Source organism: Citrus sinensis, chromosome 2 (assembly GCF_022201045.2).
Source record: "Citrus sinensis cultivar Valencia sweet orange chromosome 2, DVS_A1.0, whole genome shotgun sequence".
Taxonomy (NCBI): Eukaryota; Viridiplantae; Streptophyta; class Magnoliopsida; order Sapindales; family Rutaceae; genus Citrus; species Citrus sinensis.
The window spans coordinates 27,060,898-27,080,079 of NC_068557.1; the positions used below are offsets into that span (position 1 = coordinate 27,060,898).

The 19,182-nt window shown below is 34.8% G+C and overlaps 3 protein-coding genes across 12 annotated transcripts in view; 1 reads left to right on the forward strand and 2 right to left on the reverse strand.

The window, feature by feature from the left end:
- Positions 1-333: 333 nt before the first annotated feature.
- Positions 334-4,317, reverse strand: LOC102621158 (BTB/POZ domain and ankyrin repeat-containing protein NPR1). The gene is made up of 4 exons (XM_006468378.4): positions 3,026-4,317; positions 1,994-2,747; positions 1,153-1,350; positions 334-977 (listed from the first exon to the last, which is right to left on the reverse strand). Exons 1-4 carry the CDS (start codon positions 3,572-3,574, stop codon positions 715-717), a joined length of 1,764 nt encoding a protein of 587 aa, XP_006468441.2. The 5' UTR covers positions 3,575-4,317; the 3' UTR covers positions 334-714.
- A 7,851-nt stretch (positions 4,318-12,168) lies between these two features.
- Positions 12,169-19,182, forward strand: part of LOC102619841 (putative E3 ubiquitin-protein ligase LIN) — a 40,560-nt gene continuing 33,546 nt past the window's right edge. For 2 of the 6 annotated variants that reach the window (XR_008052573.1, XR_008052572.1), the window contains exons 1-6: positions 12,170-13,395; positions 13,508-13,652; positions 13,763-14,694; positions 14,794-14,941; positions 15,038-15,274; positions 15,359-15,775. Coding sequence is in view for 2 of the 6 variants with exons in the window: in XM_006468373.3 (XP_006468436.2) it covers positions 12,344-13,395; positions 13,508-13,652; positions 13,763-14,694; positions 14,794-14,941; positions 15,038-15,274; positions 15,359-15,667 (2,823 nt within the window). In the remaining 4 variants the exon portion in view is untranslated. Of the gene's footprint in view, positions 13,396-13,507; positions 13,653-13,762; positions 14,695-14,793; positions 14,942-15,037; positions 15,275-15,358; positions 16,027-19,182 lie in introns of those variants that run through there. The other 4 variants (XM_006468373.3, XR_008052574.1, XR_008052575.1 and 1 more) reach the window with 4 other exon arrangements.
- Positions 16,871-19,182, reverse strand: part of LOC102620678 (protein argonaute 2) — a 42,714-nt gene continuing 40,402 nt past the window's right edge. For 4 of the 5 annotated variants that reach the window (XM_025094909.2, XM_052435489.1, XM_052435490.1 and 1 more), the window contains one exon: positions 16,871-18,872. In XM_025094909.2, the coding sequence (XP_024950677.2) occupies positions 17,402-18,872 (1,471 nt within the window). In that variant the 3' untranslated portion in view covers positions 16,871-17,401. The remainder of the gene's footprint in view (positions 18,873-19,182) is intronic. The other variant, XM_052435487.1, reaches the window with a different exon arrangement.

Here is a 19,182-nt window from a genome sequence, read left to right on the forward strand (position 1 = left end):
ATAATTATATTATTAAATCATATAATTTATTTTTTTTTTAAAATTTTAATAACAATATAAAATCAGCACTCATGAGTAGCGATATGTCATGGTTGGTTGGCCACTGAGGATTCGAATCTTGACAGGGAAATGCAAAAGAAGAAAAGAAAAAGAAGGCGGAAGTGCTAGTTTTCTTTGTCTGCAATCTGTCATCAGAACTCGGGAAGAATTAAGAACAGAGAAAAGACCGATCCGACCGTTCACTGAAATATATTCCCTATTAAAAGTGATCAGAGAGATAGAATCGTGACTTCTTAACTGGCAGAAACATAAATCAATTTCCTTGGACAAGAATAAGAATAACAGATCCTGTCAATAAATAAATAAATAAATAAGAATAATAGATTGGTCCCCAGCAAGGTATCAAATTTTTCTGTCACGTCTGCAATACTAGTCCGGGTGCTCTAGCAAGGCATTTTCCCAGGTCTACTTTTCTGTGGAATCAAAATTTTTCCCCCAAAAAAAAAAAGAAAAAGAATTCAGCGGCAATTTTCCTAAAAAGAAGTTTCTCATGGGTTACTGAAGCACATTTTCCTATAAGCTATCAAACGATGATCCTTTCAATGACTTAATTTTGTGATACAGGTAGTATACAGAGAGAGTTTGGTCCTGGATAAAATTGCAAAGAAAATGGGTCACTCTGTTACTAGACTTATTATTATCGACATTTTTACATCATAATTTTCCGAGCTTGTACTTCACACCATCTTTAAATGATGATGAGGATGATGAGGAACATAACCCTGATCGGCTAATCTCAGCTTTGTCCCTTGTAAATGCCTTCTGAACATCATCTTTGAGCTCAATGAAGCGCATTCTCTTTACTCTCTGCTCTTCTTTGGTGCCATTCTCAAGGAAAAACAAATCCTGAAGGTCGTCCTCCATGAACTTATCCAACACTTCTGAGCAAAGGGGAAAATAACGCTGACCCATCTCCACTGTCATCACCATAACCAAAGGGTTTAAAAGCAAGCAACTTTAGCAATGAATACTAAATGTTGAAGTCAACAAAGTATCAATCTGCGTTGAATGATTTAAAATAACAGTACCAAGTATCAAACTTAAGACAATAAATATATCTGAATATGGAAGACACTGAAAACTCGCAATTACCTGTTTTCATAAGGGCTTCCATCCTAGGACGAAGTCTCTTGTTCCGCATTACAGGTGTCTCATTTAAGTCAACCTCCCTTAAGTTTCCACTTGAACCTTTTGATGCACAGAAACCAGAAAACTCAGATGTTGTCTCAGTATTGGCAATGTCCATTGCTAGCTTGGCTTCAGTAGGGAAGAGTAACCGTGCAAATGCCACTGCAATGCATAAAACCAGTCAGCACTCATCATTCTTAAGTGTAAAAAAGGCCATAAGAGAGGCAAATTAGAATCAATCAAAACCATTATTGAGTTGGAGGCCAAGCCATCACCGGACTGTTCATCAACTCCACAAACAGGACATCTTTGCATGTGTAGTAAGCATTATATATGCCAATATAAGAATGCCCAAACTTTCATCAAACCTGACCTCATGCATTGAAGGTTTCAAAACCCTGTATTAATGCTTTAGAATTCTTCTTTAACTCATTCAATGCTCATGCATTTTAAATCCAAAGCATTCAACTTGGATAAAATCTAAGTGCTATACGTTGCCTACAACATTCAACTTTCCCCAAAATGCATGTAAAAGAAAAGGGCATAAAATCCATTTATCTAATATTTGTAGTAGCGAGGATAAAAACCAGTGTGAGGAGAAAGAAAGCAAGCGAAAAAAAAAATGACCAATTAAATTTTGGAACAAGTGTATATCCAAATGCACATCAAGATTCCATCAGGCTATAGCTTAGAACTCTACATAGATTTTCATATGCAATTTTATTATGCTACTGTACCACTGTAGTGACTTCAAATATTTCAAGAGAATATAAACCAAAGTCATCATATACACAGAAAAGAGTACCTCTATTTTCTAGGTACAGCAGCTTCATGTGCAAATCATCAGATAAAGTGTGGGAGGTGATAAAGGCATCACCAGCCATCGGATTCCTCCTCATTTCTCCCTCCAGAACATCAATGCATATACGATCTTTATTTGTTTCTTTTCCCTGCTCTGTTTTTGCCTGATAATCTTTCGGCCTTGTCAATCTTCTACAGATGCTGACGGCACTTCGCCCATCCAGGGTCAAATCTGATGCACAAGCTCCTTTAGTTAGAAGTGACACAATCACTGATGGCTCCTTGCGCATTGCACCAATATGTAGAACTGTATAACCCCGAGAACTTCTAAGGTTGACATCAGCTAATCCGAGGCTGAGAACCTCAGACAACACCTTGGGATCACAGTACGCTGCAGCATAATGGAGTGCATTGGCTTCGTCTAAGGTTATTTCAGACTCAGATAACAAAAGTCTTACAAGTTCGACATCATCTGAATCTAGTGCCTTGTGTATTCTCTTGATTCTCTTTTCACGCAAAGGGTCCACCTCAACTGCAGTGTTCTCATCATCAGGAAAAGACTTGAGTCGGAGCATTCTAATTTCCTCCGCAACTTCAGTGGGAAGTTCTTTCTCAATGGAGATAGTATCAAGATCTGAACGCACTATTCTATCAACACATTGAGCAAGGAGCTGACTTAATTGACAATGGAAGGCAGCCAAAAGGATTGGAATAATATCTTCTGCAACAGCCTTCCCAACAAAATTAAGTAGACGTCGCTGCAAATACGTAGATTATTAAGTCAACATATGTTCCTCTCGGTGTCTGCAAATTGAAATTATACAGATGTGGATAATGAACAAAAACACACAGAGGATCTTATTATTGTACTTGAAAAAAAAAATCACTTTATTGTATTCATCTTTTCAGTTTGCATTAAAAACAGATTGATCCAGAAGGCAGTTCCCAAGCTCTATACCAAAGGCATGTATTGATTAAGTAGGTAAATTTGCTTATGAAAAGTAAATTGTAACCAGAATAAAGAAGGCATCCTGACCTGGAAAAGTGAAACCAACTCCGGCAATTCAAAAATAGATGAGGCATACATCATTTCCACTGCAAAATTAATAGCAGGTCTACATGCATCATGAACACATATGTTATCAACGCAAGTTGACACCTCCATCGGAAAAGGCTTCAACTTTCCAGAATACGTGTAACTTAAGAAAATTAAAAAGGCTTCATATCCAACCTTGCCATACGGCAACAACTCACTCATGGGATACTTTGGTTTTCCCTCCTTATCAACTGACCCCTTCTCACGCTTAAATAACTCATAAAAAAACTTACTCCTTGCAGCCAAAATACATCGATGAACACAAACTGGGATACCCTCAACAATTATTTCAGCATCACTATATTCACAAGTGGAATCAATCAGGAGTTGTTCCAAACTAGAACTAAGCTTATTTAGACTAAAAACTTCAAGATTAACCCCCTTCTCAGGAGCCGAAAAAGAAGATTGGTTATGACTAATTGAGCCATTTGACAGATGAGAAGACGAAGTAAAGCTCAAAGATGATGACGGTTCAATCGAATTAGCCATCCAAAATTTACCCAAAAAAAAAAAAAAAAGAGTTATTCACGAACTATCAAATATCCAACCAAGAGGGAACATAAAATAAAAGACTCAACTATTACCGTATTACAGGAGTTGCGACAATCTGCTTGATCGTGCAACGCCATCTCTCAACATAATAACCACGTAACACAAAATCCCAGAAACATCAGACTATCAAATGTTTAAAAAAGAAAATTTCTAAATAAATCAAATCCACACAGATTACCCAGTTGCAATCAGATCCATCCAATGATAAAAGACATAAACAAAACATCTAAAGTACACTCTGATACAGGGGAAGAAGAAACAGAGCAAAGGGGTAAGAAAAGAATAAAATTAAAAGAAGAAATGACCGCCGGGACAAAGAAGAAAAACGTGTTGCATGTCAGTGTAAGAGGAAATTTCACTTGTCCCCATCAATGAGTACAGTAACGCACCAGAGAGAGAGAGAGAGAGATAAAAAAGGAAGAAAGAGAAAAGAAAACAGGGGAAGCTGTGGTTGTGGGGTAATTTGGAAAGGAGTCGTTAGGAAGATGAAGTCGTTTAGGTGACGAGAGTGATGGCGTCAGCAATGGTTGCTGGGTTCTCCTTACGTCAACAATGGCGTCATTCTGTTTTTAAAGAGAGACATTAGTCAGTCAGTCAATATCAGTTTATTTATTACGGTAATTTATTTCGCAAGTAGAAAATTTTAATGATGAAGAAGAATAAAGCATCCCATTCCCGCGAGAGCAACCGCTGCTGACACATTGCTTCTTGCCATATTAAGGAAACTGAAAGGAAAATGCTGCGGCACTCAAATTGTCAAAAGAATGGGCCAAAATGTACAAATAAAACATATTTCAGGCCCCGGTAAGCCAACTTGAATCTTGGTTCAAACTTCAAAGACTCGTAAGCCAAAGGGGGCTTTTTCTAATGTAAAATAAGCTAAAATATCAATGCAGCCCCTCACCTTACCTTTTATTGAATACTTTCCACATGGATCCTGGTTTGCCACGTGTTAACTACATTGCCGACTGTCAAGCAAAACGACATAAATACCAGATAAAAAGGCCATCTTCTTCACGCGTAGTAATCAAGAAGAAGACTTGCAAGTATGATCAATCTCGTTTGGCTTATGTAAATTTTAAGAGGAAAGTGGAGTGGGCTCATTCAAAATTAAACAAAATATTTGGACTCGATCACAAACGAAATTAATATGAGACAACATATATGTATACAGACACGTATTAATAAATTTGAAATGTTCCAACTCTATAAATTACTCACTATATATATATATAAAATAAACTCAACTTGTTCGTGCATGCGGCCTCCTTGGGTGCATTAGATAATGTGTAATCCGAGGTTCAATCAGTCAATCCTCTTAGATTTTCCCAACAACTTTGACTTGTTAATTTTATGCAAGGTGAGTTGAAGCCAGCTTCTCTTTGAAAGCTTAAATAAATAAATAGAATAAAGTAGATGCTCGGAGGAGAAGGAGATCTACTCAAAGGCAAGTGTGAATAAATGTGAACTTATTTCTTGAAAAATGTTGTTTGGATGTGGATGTGATTGTGCTTGTGGGTCATAAATAATCTCTTTGGAATCCCAGAATCGCATCTCCTTTTCTTTTCTTTCCTTTCCTTTCAGACCTTGATAATCACATCACATGCAGCATAAGCAAAGTTATGCTGCATGTCCAAAGAGAGGTTAAGGGTCGTGACCATTATATTATTTCCCATGGCTGCCCCCTAGCTAGTTGCAATTACTTCATGAATCATCCTATGAATATGACGGCAACATCGGTTTGGCTAAAGTGATTTCGAAACAACTATTCTGATCACTTGAATTCGAACGCTTTTTTTAATCAAATGAGTTCAAATTCAAATTATAGGAGGTTAAAAAACTAATTTTAATTTTTTTTTATAAAAATAATAGTTGCTTTCAAATCTTTTATCAATTGTATAATCTTCATATCTATGTACGCTTCGCTGAATCTTCATCATTCTCAATTTATTAATTTCTTCTTTTTTTTATTTATTGTAACTTTCGGTTCGATATGGAAGAAAAAGGAGCATCTTCTTCTTCTCTTTGGTTACGTCGTCTTATTGTGGTTTTGGTGGGTGGGGGGGGGGGGGGGGGGGGGGGGGGGGGGAGAAGAAGAAAAAGTAACGTGGCTTGTTGGAAGGGCTTATCTGGTCCTTTTGGGCCAACCCCTCTTTGGGCTAAACTCAATAATCTCGTTGGTCCAATGAGTTTCGATTAAAAAATCTTCTAAAAATAGACACATAAACTAAAGGTTTCGTAAAGTGTCATCTATAAACAGATCTTTTTAGCTTCATAAATAAACTAGTGTGTGTATTATTGGATTATTATGAATCACAAAACAAACTAATTATGATTATGCGCAACACTAGATTGACTTTACTACAGTGCAAGAAAGAAATTTATGAAGAAAAGAAATGCATTAGGAAACAATAAAGAAATTAAAATTTTATAGAGATGGATTGGGGGCCTTTACTTGCTGACACGGTGGCTTATCCATTGTGATGACCCTACCGCCAGCGCTCTTGCACCACAGCCATATGCCCGCATCTCATTTGACAGATCACGGGAAGTGCTTTTTCATTTGACTTGTAGCAAACTAAAGCTTCCAAACCAAAACAGCTTTTGGGGTGGTCCGCCTAAGTTACAGCTGATGTAAGTTACAGCTGCTCTGAAAAATTTCATTAGCCCCCTATACTCTATGTTATTTGTACTTTATTCACTCATATTTTACGACTTTCTGCATTATAAAATTTCTTTTAGCTCCTTACACTTTATTTTATCTCAGTGAAGCCCTTAGAGTATCAATTCGCCCCCTAATTATAATTTATTTCAGTGCACTTTATTTTAAATTCTCAAAATATCATCCATTTAATTAAAAATATAATTATTATCAAATTAATTATAATTATAATTATCATTTTATTATAACTATAAATATAATTATAATTTTTAAATAGATTATTATTATTATTAACAAGAATAAAAAGTATTATTATAATTAATTAATCCATAACAATAATTAATAATAATAATTAATGATAATTATTATTAATAATTAATTTTTGAATAATAATAATAACAATAAGTAAAATATAAAATAATAACTAAGATAAAAAATAATTAAAGATTTTATAGTAATTAGTTACAATTTAACTCATTCTGATTTTGATTTTAAGACAAAGTAAACACATAAATGGTAATACAACTCATTCTAATTATGATTCATGCAGTTTAAGCAAATAAATTATTCTAATTCTAATTCCTTATTTTGATTATAGCTATTCCGATTCTAACTCATTATGTTTCCAGCTAATTTCGATTCCTGTTTAGTAAATGCACTATAAAATTCGTAATACTTATGAATAAATTGTAAATAATATAGAGTGATCTAATTGAATATGGAGTGGTTTACAATTTTATATTGTGTTCACTAAACAGGAATAAAAAATAGCTAGAAACATAATGAGTTGAAATTGGAATAAGTATAATCGAAATGTGGAATTGGAATCAAAATAATTTATTTACTTGAACTACAAGAATCGTAATTAGAATGAGATGTATTAACATTTATGTGTTTACTTTGTCTTAGAATCAAAATCAGAATGAGTTAAATTTAACATATTACTATAAAATCCTTAATTAATTTTTATCATAATTATTATTTTTTATTTTAATTACTGTTATTATTATTATTCAAACATTAATTATTAATAATTATTATCATTAATTATTATTATTATTATTATTATTATTATTATTAATTTAATGAAAAAATTATTACTAATTATTTTTAATAGATTAATCAATTATAATACTTTTTATTCTTGTTAATAATAATAATAATAATAATAATAACAACAACAACAATAATAATAATTTATTTAAAAATTATAATTATATTTATAGTTATAATAAAATAATTATTATAATTATAATTCATTTAATAATAATTATATTTTTAATTAAATGGAGGGTATTTTAGAAATTTAAAATTATAGGAGGCGAATTGATACTCTAAGGGTTTTAATGAAATAAAACAGAGTGTAAGGGACTAAATGAAATTTTATAATACATAAAATTTTATAATACCTACTAATCAATTATAAATAATATAGAGTATAGGGGGCTAAATAAAATTTTACAGGGCAACTGTAACTTACTTGAGCTACTACTTCGGATCCCAGCTTTTGGCTTCTGCTGCTTTGGTAAAAAGTCCTTTTGCCCACTACCCATTTTCAGCACTAGCATGAAGGTTCTATTCATGATGGTGCATGGTCATTGGTCATCGGGATTTGGTTTGTGGTTGTGGAGAAAATCTTTTGTCGTCGTTTCCATTTTTGGATTGAGTTAGGGTCATCATTGGACGAAGAACGACCCTACTGCAAATTATTAATTGATATCTGAACTTCAGATGTAAAAAAAAAAAAGAATAAATAAATAAAATAATTTACTTGTACAATCAAGGAGTGGCTATTACACAAATAATCATTATATCTCTATATATATATAAGTGGCATGAAATAATTGATTGGTTGGAAGCATCACCTTGTCCATATTATTATTTTTATTAACTACTTTCACTCTTCAATTAATTATTTGATGTTGTAAGATGCCACTTCATATTATACGAAAAAAATAATATAATAATTTGTACATATATTATTATTGTTGTATAAGCAATTAATTTAAGGGAGAGGGATTATTTGGTTTAGTTGTTTGATAGCTATGGCTTTTAAGCCTCGGCTTTAAAGGTATTGGGTAAATGGCCTTAAATCGAATCTACTTTATTTTATATGCTTCATATGATGAATTTAAAAATTGAATTTATATTTCAAATGAAAATACATGTTAGAGTTAACTTAATATCATTCTCTAGTGAGGACATTCTCATTTTAACAAAATGAGAATGCCACTAATAGATCAAAACATAATTTTTAATATAAAATTAACATGTTTGTTAAATTGTTTGATAAAACGATTTAATAAAATTCAAGATTTCGGACCAAATCAGAACTCTATTAAACTATATGGTTTAATAGCTTTTACGTACTTCAAAAGTTTAAACACAAATTTTCAATCATTAGATTAGATTGAAATGAAAGGTCAAGATTAAAAGAGATGAATTATTAATTTCATTAATATTTTCTCTCTCTTCTCTTTAGTGTTTAATTGTCTTTCTTCTTTTGTTTGAGAAAGGAAAATTTTTCTTTTCTCTCTCCTATAAATTTATAAATAGAATAATTAAAATTATCAAAATTAATTTAATTACAGACCCTGTAAATTTGTGATATTTTGAGTCACGAGAGGAAACTTACACTGTTACATAATATATCACGCTTATATCTCTACAATTTGCCTCTTCAAAACCCACCCGGGAAGGTTCCTCTTTAACAATCAAATTCAAACTCAAAATGGATGATTGAGTGGCACCGAAGAAGGATATGACAGCAGTGCTAGAATATTGACATGGAAATCTCTTTGCCAATTCTCGCTTGCATAAGGAACCACGAAGACCAAAGCAATGCAGCCTGCGATAAAAAAATACTGAACCAATGGTCCACCTCTCTGTCTTCTTTCTTCAAATCATCAATTTGGCATGTGCTTGTTATATTGTGATTCGTGGCTTTGAACACTTGGGTGGTGGGATATAATTAGCTTTCCTTTGTAAAGGGTTAAACAACACAGCTCCACCAATGCAAACAACTGTGCCTAATACCTTCGTCCTCTCAGTCTCAGCCAAGCTGTTTATGTTCGCTTTCCAAGGCAGCAAGTTTTATAATTTTGATGGTTCTAATTATGCCATTTACAAATTTATAGGACAGAGAGAAAAGAGAAAATCTTAAATTAAAGAAGGAAGAGAATTAAATATTAAAGAGAGGAGAAAAAAAATATTAATGGAATTAATTATTCGTGCCATCTAATCTTAATCCTCTATTTTAATCTAATCTAATGGATAAAATATTGTATTTAAACTTGTGTTTTAAAATGTTTCTCTTAGAACCTTGCGCACACCCCATCATTCGTTTCTTTTAGTTTGAACTTTGAATATGGTGTGAAATGGAAGGAAAAAAAAAAAGAGGAAGCAAACAAACAAATAATAAGACATAAAAAGAGAGAGAGAGAGAAAGAATGATTAAAACAATACACAAGGAGCCGCAAAATGTTAAAGATCGATGAATATTATCTAAATCTACGTACAGTGTTAGCACAAACTTTCTTGTCCTTTATTCTTTGATTTATTCTAAGTAAATGTTTTCTTGTTTTACATATACATACAATCAAAGTAATAGTAATGCATACAATCGAAATAATAGTAAGAATAAGATATCACATTTTCTCGAACAATGTCATTGTTCAAATGGGCATGTTTTTTTATTTTATATGATCACGAGTGTAACAATTTAAATTTTAAAAGTTTGACGTTTTAGTTAGCACCATTATACTTTATATCAATAGAATAATTAATTACATGGACGTGGCATATTCAAATTAAATGCCCCATAAGCCTAGAAAATATCCATGGTCCCTCCCGTAAATGAACAAATCAACAATTGAAATTCTTTTCTGTAAAGTTGATGGGTCAGCATCAACTGGTCAAGTTTTTCCCCGAATATGATGCAGCATCTATTTTATCACACCCTTGACCCTCATAATCATGGAAATAATCTCCTAAATGCCACACATATCACATCATTTCCATTTCATCCTATATTCCATGTGATCAACATCAACTTATAATTGATGGGCATTAATGAATTCTTTGCTTAGTATTCATTGGGATCTAGAGACTTTATTTCCCACCATCAAACTTTGATATTTAAGATCTTGTCTGGCTCATTATGTTATGTATTTACTAAGTAAATTGAGGTACTCCAATTAAGCTAAACATGTATAAAAGATTGATGTAAATATGCTTTCTTGTTTGGTACTTTGTAATCTATCACATTATTAAATTGCACGATGTTATTGCCTCCACTATGGGTACATTTGTGATTGAGGTTGGGCAGCATTAGCTGTTGAGTTGTGTCTCACATTGGTTAGAAAGGGGGAAATACTCGAGTTTATAAAGAGATATGTCACTCTACCTAAATAGCTAATATTTTAGGTTGGATACCTAGAAATCTTATGCTAAGTCTCCCCAATAAGTGGTATCAGAGCTAAACCCTAGTAGTTGGAATGTGGTGGAACAACTCAGGTGTGTCGGACGAAAGGACTGGAGTCCGGCGATGGTTTCGTCCGAGGGAGGGATTATTGAGTTGTGTCCCACATTGGCTAGAAAATAGAAGATACTTGGGTTTATAAAGAGATAGGTCACTCCACCTAAATGACTAGTCTTTTGGGTTGGATACCTATAAATTTTACGCTAAGTCCCCCTAACAGTAGCTTAAAAGCTACAACACTAAAGCGTTTGGTAAACACTAACTGTTATAACTTGAAAACTATGTTAATATGATTTTTCACTTGTATAATGGAAAATCTATTATATCTTTAATAATTTTATTAAAATTATTATTTAAAATTTATATTTACTATATATTACTAACTTTTGTTTCATAGTTACAACTTTTTTTTCCCACAATAGTTGTAGCAAAGCTACAGCACCTCAATCTCAAACGCACCCTATGCTCCATCGCCAAACTTCCAAGAATCTGTTCTACAATGTGAGTTAAGAGTTTTATCATTGTAGAGTGGCAGTTTACAATAGTAGTATCCTCTTTTTATCCGCTCCATCAAATGTAAATTTGAGCAAATTCAATAATATTTTAAGTGGCACAATGTTTTAAAGAATACGATTTTATTTTAGGTATAATAGTGAGCAATATTGCTCACATTATAATAAACAATAACCTCACGTGACACTATTTAATTAATCTATAAATTTAACACTTTTACAATCATACCAAGTGTCCAATTACTCATACGCTGAGCGAACTTTCTCACTTAGGTTCTGTTTGGTACAACTTTTCAAGTAGAGCTTATTTAAGTAGAGTTTTTAATAGTATAACTTTTACAAATAGAGTTTTTACATTAAAAAATTTAGTTGTTTGTTTGTCAATAAGAGTTTTTATTAAAAATTTATGAAATTACTTTAAATAGACATTTTTTTTAAAATTATGTTATTAAAAGAATAAAATAAGATTGTCAAATAAGTAGAGGATATTTTAGATATTTTAATATTTAAAAAAAAATTTCAACCTCTACTCCCAAAAGCTCAAAATTTGAGTTTTTTTCTAGTAGAGACAAAATAACTTATTTAAGCTCTAAAAGTTCTACTAAAAAATAATCAAACAACAAAAATTATGATAAGAGTTTATAGAATTAAATAAACACTTATATCCATTAGATAAATCATACCAAAAAAACACTTAATCATTTCTATTTGTACGGTATGCTTTGCCGGTTTATCTTTTTTTTTTAAAAAAAAATGAGCTGGGTGAGTGCGGTTGATGGAAATTTGAACCGGGTGAGTGCAGTTTTGAATTGAATGAATAACTGTATTGAACCGTGCAGTCAATGTTACTAGAAATATACGTTGAAGAAAACGTAGAGCCAATGAAAATCGCCAAGCCTGTTATTTTGTCTTCATTTATGGGTTTTTCTTCACCTCTTCTTCCACTTTCTCTCTTCAATAGCTGTCCCTCTTTGTTATCTTCTTTGTGTGCAAATAATGTTAATAAACCATTCTGCGTTTTCTAATTCACTGCTCAAAACAAAATAAATAAAATGGCTTCCTTACAACAACTGCTTGCAGAAGAAGGCTTTGAGCGTGGACATAGACAGTTCACCGAAGGGCCAAAGCCAATGAAACTTAAAGACAGAACCTCAACTGATCATGACTCCATTGCTCTGCCTATATACATCTGCCATGATCTTAAAAGCTTCGATTTCTCCAAGCAGAGGTCAGATAAGGCTGTTTCGGGACCAGAGTATTCGATAAAGTCATCTGAAAGGGAAGGTTCGAATTCAAAGTCATCCAGAATTGATGGTATAGGCAGAGAGGAGCCTGCTATTGATGAGGTTGCTGTAAGGGCTGTGATATCTATACTTGGTGGATATATTGGCAGGTACTTGAAGGATGAAATTTTCCGGGAAAGTGTGAGAGAAAAGTTTAACTCTTGCTTGGAGAGGAGGAAGAGAAAGGAACCTGATAATGGGATTTTGGCGAACTTGGAACTTGGTGTTGAGAGCATTGATAAGCTGGTTGAAGGAAAAGGGGCCGATCGGGAGCACAGAATGAAGTTGTTGAGGAATTCAATTCAGCTTTTGAGCATTGTTGCTTCTTTGAATTCTAAAAAAACAAGGCATAGTTCAACCTGCGGGATACCAAATTCACATCTCTCAGCATTTGCTCAGCTCTACTTATCAATCATATACAAGCTTGATAAAAATGATCGGATTTCTGCTAGACATTTGCTACAAGTTTTTTGTGACTCGCCTTATTTGTCGCGAACTCACTTGCTACCTGATCTCTGGGAACATTTCTTCCTTCCTCACCTGCTTCATCTCAAGGTCTGGTACCATAAGGAACTTGAATTGTTATCAAATTTGGATTATGGAGAGAAAGATAAAAGAATGAAAGCGTTAGGCAAAGCCTTTAATGACCGAATGGACATGGGGACTACTCAGTTTGCTTTGTACTACAAAAATTGGCTTAAAATTGGAGCCCAGTTGCCTGCTGTTCCTTCGGTGCCTTTGCCATCAAGAACAAGTTATGGATCATCAAGAAGGAGATCTTCCGATTCTTACACCTCATATTCCTCCCAAAACAAGAATTTGTAAGTCATATAATTTTTTTCCCCTAATTGCAGTAACATTTATTTTATTCGATTATAGTACGTATTCAAAGTTGATTGCGTAATCTAATTCACTGTTAATAAATTTTGACAGATTCAGAACTGTGTTCGGTCCCACTGAGCGGAGATCAATGGATCTCGATAATCTAAACAGAGCTTCAATCAATGCATGGAATCTGCAGAAAGAACATAAAGTGAGTGCACAAACAGATAACTACAACAACTTCAATTATGCTCATGTGGGTAACTCTGCCTCTATGCAGAGTCTTTTTTTTTTTTTTTTAAACATTTTTCAGTGAAATCTTTGATTGTATAGTTTTCTTTATATTCATATTTTTCATTCTGACAGAGTAAGAGAAACCAGAAAGCTGAATTATGGTCAGAGTCTAAAAAATCAGAACGTTTTCGGTTGTTCGCCTGCCAGAGTACGCCAGCAGAGGAATTCGTGGTGAACGGCGAACATTCAAGAAACAACTCAAGAAGAAATGAAGATAAAAATAGGAATCACACGAGTGAACTCAGTAGAGCCAATACCACAATTTGCTCATCAGATGATCTAAGTGAATGTGAACTTGCTATCCGGGTGATTGTCAAAACTTGGTTGAACTCACATGGTGATTCTGCCGTTGAAGCTGAATTATCAAAAGCACCCATTATTGAAGGAATGCTCGAGGTTTTGTTTGCTTCGAATGAGGATGAAATTCTAGAGCTGGCAATATCAATGTTAGCTGAACTTGTAGCGAAGAGCGAATCGAATAGGCAAATTGTATTGAACTTCGATCCACAGCTTGAGATTTTCATCAAACTTTTGAGAAGCACTAGTTTGTTTCTGAAAGCTTCTGTTCTGCTCTATTTATTGAAGCCAAAGGCAAAGCAGATGATATCAACTGAGTGGGTGCCATTGATTCTTAGAGTGCTCGAATTTGGAGATCAGATTCAGACATTGTTCACTGTATGCTGCAGTGCTCAAGTGGCAGCATTTTACTTCCTGGAACAGCTTGTTAATGGCTTTGATGAGGATAAAAATTTTGAAAACGCAAGAGCAGTTGTTTCTCACGGGGGTTTGGCCTTGCTAGTGGGAAGAATTGAGAAAGGAGAAATCCATGAGAGGCAAAACACTGCTTCTATCATTATCTGTTGCATTCAAGCTGATGAAAAATGCCGGAGTTACTTGGCTGAAAATTTGAATAAGGCCTCACTTCTCGAGCTTATTGTTCTTGAAAACCATAACTGTAACCGCTGTGCTATCGCCTTATTAACCGAGTTACTCTGTCTTGCAAGGTATGGACAATTTTTCATTCATCTCTTATGATGTATTTTTGGTTCATTACGAAGCTTAATAAAAAATCGGTTTTCTGATAATCTCCAAAAACTTCCCAGAAGAACACAGATGATGAAATTTTTGGATAGATTGAATAATGGATGGGGTGGCTTGAGCACAATGCACATCTTTTTAGCCTATCTCCAAAGAGCTTCATCAGAAGAACGGCCCTTGGTTGCCGCAATTTTATTACAGCTTGATCTTCTGGTAATTTCATTTATTGTTTCTTTCACCATCTCATACATGCCCCATTTGATTTAGAATCTAGAACAGTTCCCAGATGAAGTAACAGCTGCGTTGCAGGGAGATCCTTCAAACTGCAGCATGTATAGAGAAGAAGCAATTGATGCACTTACATCAGCTATGAATTGCCAAACATGTAGTGAAAAGATTCAAGAAAAATCAGCAAGAGCTCTCTTGATGTTGGGGGGTCTGTTTCCTTCTTACATAGAAGAGGCAACATCAGAAAAATGGCTTTTAAAACTAGCAGGTTTTAACGAACACTCAGATGATTCATTCTACGGCAAGGATGAAAACTTGGTATGTTTCTTTCTATCATTTGACTTTCGTATTCCTTTTTCAATTAATAAGTTTATTTCATAAAATTCAAATCAAAATGTTCAGAACGAAGAGGAAAAGGCAACAGAAATTTGGCAACAAAAGGCAGCGATGGCCTTGCTCAAGAGTGGCAGCAAAGGCTTCTTGGCAGCACTTGCAAATTGTATGGTAAATGGCACCCCAAGTTTAGCAAGAGCAAGCCTGTTCACAGTTGCATGGATGAGCAGGTTTCTCCACTCTGCCGTTGACGAAAACTTTCTGACCACCGCAAGCTCAATACTCGTGCCACCATTGCTGGAATCATCGAGCTATGAAAGATCTCTCGAGGAGCGAACACTCGCTTCCCTTTCATTAGAGAGACTCACAAAAACTTAAGGTATATACGATAACACTTGATCATCTACATAAGTGTTACTCTTGCTTCCAATAATCCTAAAAAGTTACTTGCATTTCTTCTCTGCATTCTCAGCATGGGATAAAGAGGTAATTGGACCTCTTCAGGATCATGGCAAGAAATTTGAAGCTTCAGTAATTTCAAAAATCTTCTAGCTTTCTCCTCCTTGTTAGTGCGCATGGATTACGCATATGTGTATCATATAGTTCACTCTCCAAAGTTTTGTTAATCTGTTTTTAGTTTCTGTAAAGCCTAATCTCTAGTAGAAAATATCATTTATATGTTACCAAGATTTAAGAATGTATTTGGTTTCATAAAATTATGTGCTCGTAGTTGCTCTTTTTTTTTTTTTTTTTTGACAAATAAGTAGAAATTTCATTTCATCTTAAAAGTTCAGATTAGTAGAAATTCATTACCGATTAGTTCAATATGTGTATTATTCCATCTATTACAATAAACAAATTAACTGAGCTATTGAATGCTTATCAGTAAAGCATATCTCCACTAAAGATGCACACAATATATTATAGTATAATCAGGAATATTCCTAAACTTTTTTAAGAATTTCCGCTTTTATTAACAAGATGAAAATGAGTTGGAAAAACAAAGATGGCATATAAATCCAAAAATTCTTAGGTTGATTTGTCGGCGTTGTATGCATATTATTTTTGGATTTATGTGCCATCTTTCGCGGTCCCATCCCCCGGCAAATGACCAAAAAACGATAAGCATATTGGTTCAGTAAATCACCTTTAATTTGCACCAGAATTAAGAATTTGATTATTAACATCTCTTTTGCCAAATAGCTAATTTTATTGTTTTTGATAAATTATCAAGCATTACTTTTGGGGTAGAATCCCATGAGCCTCCATTTTTTAAGCAAAATGAAATAAATAAAATCTGCATTGTGAGCGTTGAAACGAAGTATGCTTCTAAAAAAATTGAAGAGATAATCACCTATAATTTGTAACAGAGATATGCTTGATTTTAGTCACGAACAGTATATATTTATGACAGTTAATTTGCCCATCATATACGCTATTTGCAAATTCAGGTATCGATACAATCTTTAGGCAAAACTGCGTCGTTGCTAAACCGTGTCATTTTATGGCTATCTAAAGCTGCAAAAATGGAAAATCAGTCTACAAATATACCAGGATCAGAAAGAAACAGAGCACTAAGACTGAGAGCAAACCACCCGACAAATAATGCCATTTAAACCACAGAGTTTAATTTCAAACGCAGACACACGAGCACAGGAAAGACATCACAAACATCAAATACCAAATCCAATCACTTCATCCATGAGTTGATACAAACTTCAAAAGAGTAAGCATGTTCAATTGACAAAAGACTTGAAACGCATTAGATTCACGCACGAACTCCTTTACTAGGTGCTTATGAAAGGAGTAAACCTGCGTTACGGTATTTCATCCTAATAAAGTGGCTACCCCGGTCCCTATTGCGAGAAGAGAAAGAGACATTTCCTGCTTAACGAGCGGTTATGCCCATCCATGTCGCTAGAACAGAAAAGCAATTGGGTACCTACTTAATCAGGGGCTTATCTCCATCCCTGTTGCGAGAAGAGAAACACACAGTGCCTAGTTGAGTAAAATGGAGACTATCAAGAGACTCTGAGCACTTCAGTAGAACAGCGACTTATGGCCATCTCTAATCCTACTGTAAAAGAGTGGAAAGAGATGGAACATGACCCTTCAAATAAAATACATAGTGTTTTCCAGGTCTGCGTGCAACTTGTAGGATCTCTCATCAAATGAAGCTTCCAATGACAGCGATGTTGAAGTCAAAGATGAAGGCGATGATGACACTGAAGCTGGAGATTGCCCCTCCATTACTGCATCACAGTACAAGCGCCCTCTGTACGCAGCAAGGTCGGCATAGTACACGGGCGGTACCAATGACACAGGCTTAGTACACCGAGCAAAGGTGAAGCACATGTTATATATGAGCTTCTGCAACTGATCAGAAGTAAACCTGTGCTCATTCCATAAGACACGGTAGTAAGTGGGCTTGCTTGTTCCAAGGCTTCCGTAGTGGCTACAAAGGTAAAAATCAAACTCAAAGGGGTGCACAATTATTGTGTCCACAACTGTTCCCGGTGGCACATTGCCACTGGAGGTTCCATCCATCCTACCCTTTGGAAATAGACGAGTTTGATGTCGCTTCTGGGCCACAATAAGTGTGATTCTTGGGTGGTAATCCATTGATCTGAATGCCATCTTTAGTGGTACCAACTCTTCACTGAGAACCATATCGAACTGGCCCTCGCTTACTCCATCTCGAAACACTATAATCTCTTGTGGCCTGACTTTATTCAACTGAACATAATATTTAAAAAGCTCCAAGCACATCTCAGCAAAATTCAGAATTTTCTCTGTCCTATGATCTTGGGGCCGCACCCTCGCCACATATCTGTTCGCAGCAGGCCAATTTACAGTGGCAACAACAGCTGCTATAGATGGACTAGTTTTGTCTTTCGCACGAGGATGATTAACATCTGCACCTAAAAACATAACATGGTCTTCACCATTGAAGTAAGGCAGCCTGTCAATGAGCTCTGCGTTGCTGCCTCCAAGCTTCGCATTGATCTTGAGTGCAAGATTGGCAAGATATTGATCTTGACCTTTACCTTTGTTGGCAGTCGTGGACAAACAACACTGAGTCACCACACCAACTTTAGTCTCAGAAATCCACTTGAGATACTTGTAACCATCATCCTTCCGAGACATTACACAAATAAGAATCTGCAGATGACCTCTGCCAATTTTGTAAGCCCTTGAAGTAACATCTTCAAGGAGTTCCTGAAGCCCTCCAACATTAGAGAACAGACGCATTGAAGCAGGTTCACATAAGACAGGCCACTGCATGTCCATGCCTAGAGTCTTGCACCGAGCCATAATTTTATCAATAAATTGGTCTTGATAAAGTCTATCATATCGTTCAGAAGCGCTGAAGTCAACTACAGCCCATCGATCGATTCGTTTACCTTCCACAAAAGCTCTTCCTCCAACAAGACTCCAGTGACATTTCTCACCATCTACAGTTATTCTTAACGCCTTTCCACCATGAGCACCTAGCTTCAATTCCGGTGGCCCAAGGACGCGTCCCACAACATTGGTCATGTTTGTATTGACATCAATACCAAAGTTACGAGTGATCTCCCCTCTGCCAATGAAATTGTGAAAATTAGGATTAAGCCAAATTACAGTGGCATCCTATTTACTCCATCAGTCGGCATAGATACATTTGACTTTAGCATAAAAATGCATAGGTTTACTAAATTCAATGTCAACAATAATGTTAACCATGAATGATGCAGATTGTCTAGAAAAGCTAAGCAGAAAAAAGTACAGTATTTTCACGCAGAAAAACTTCAGACTAAAATACTTATGAATCAATCAGCTTTAAAATGAGATCATTATGAACTCAAAAAGAAGGATATAATCGAAGAGAACTATTTTTCACAACAATTGTT

Excerpts from the sequence above, each read along its gene's own strand:
- LOC102621158 (XM_006468378.4), bottom strand. The coding sequence starts at position 3,574 with ATGGCTAATTCGATTGAACCGTCATCATCTTTGAGCTTTACTTCGTCT. Across the intron at positions 1,351-1,993 it reads GCTGTACCTAGAAAATAGAG|TGGCATTTGCACGGTTACTC; the intron begins GTACTCTTTTCT and ends TATGCATTGCAG. Across the intron at positions 978-1,152 it reads GGAAGCCCTTATGAAAACAG|TGGAGATGGGTCAGCGTTAT; the intron begins GTAATTGCGAGT and ends TGGTGATGACAG.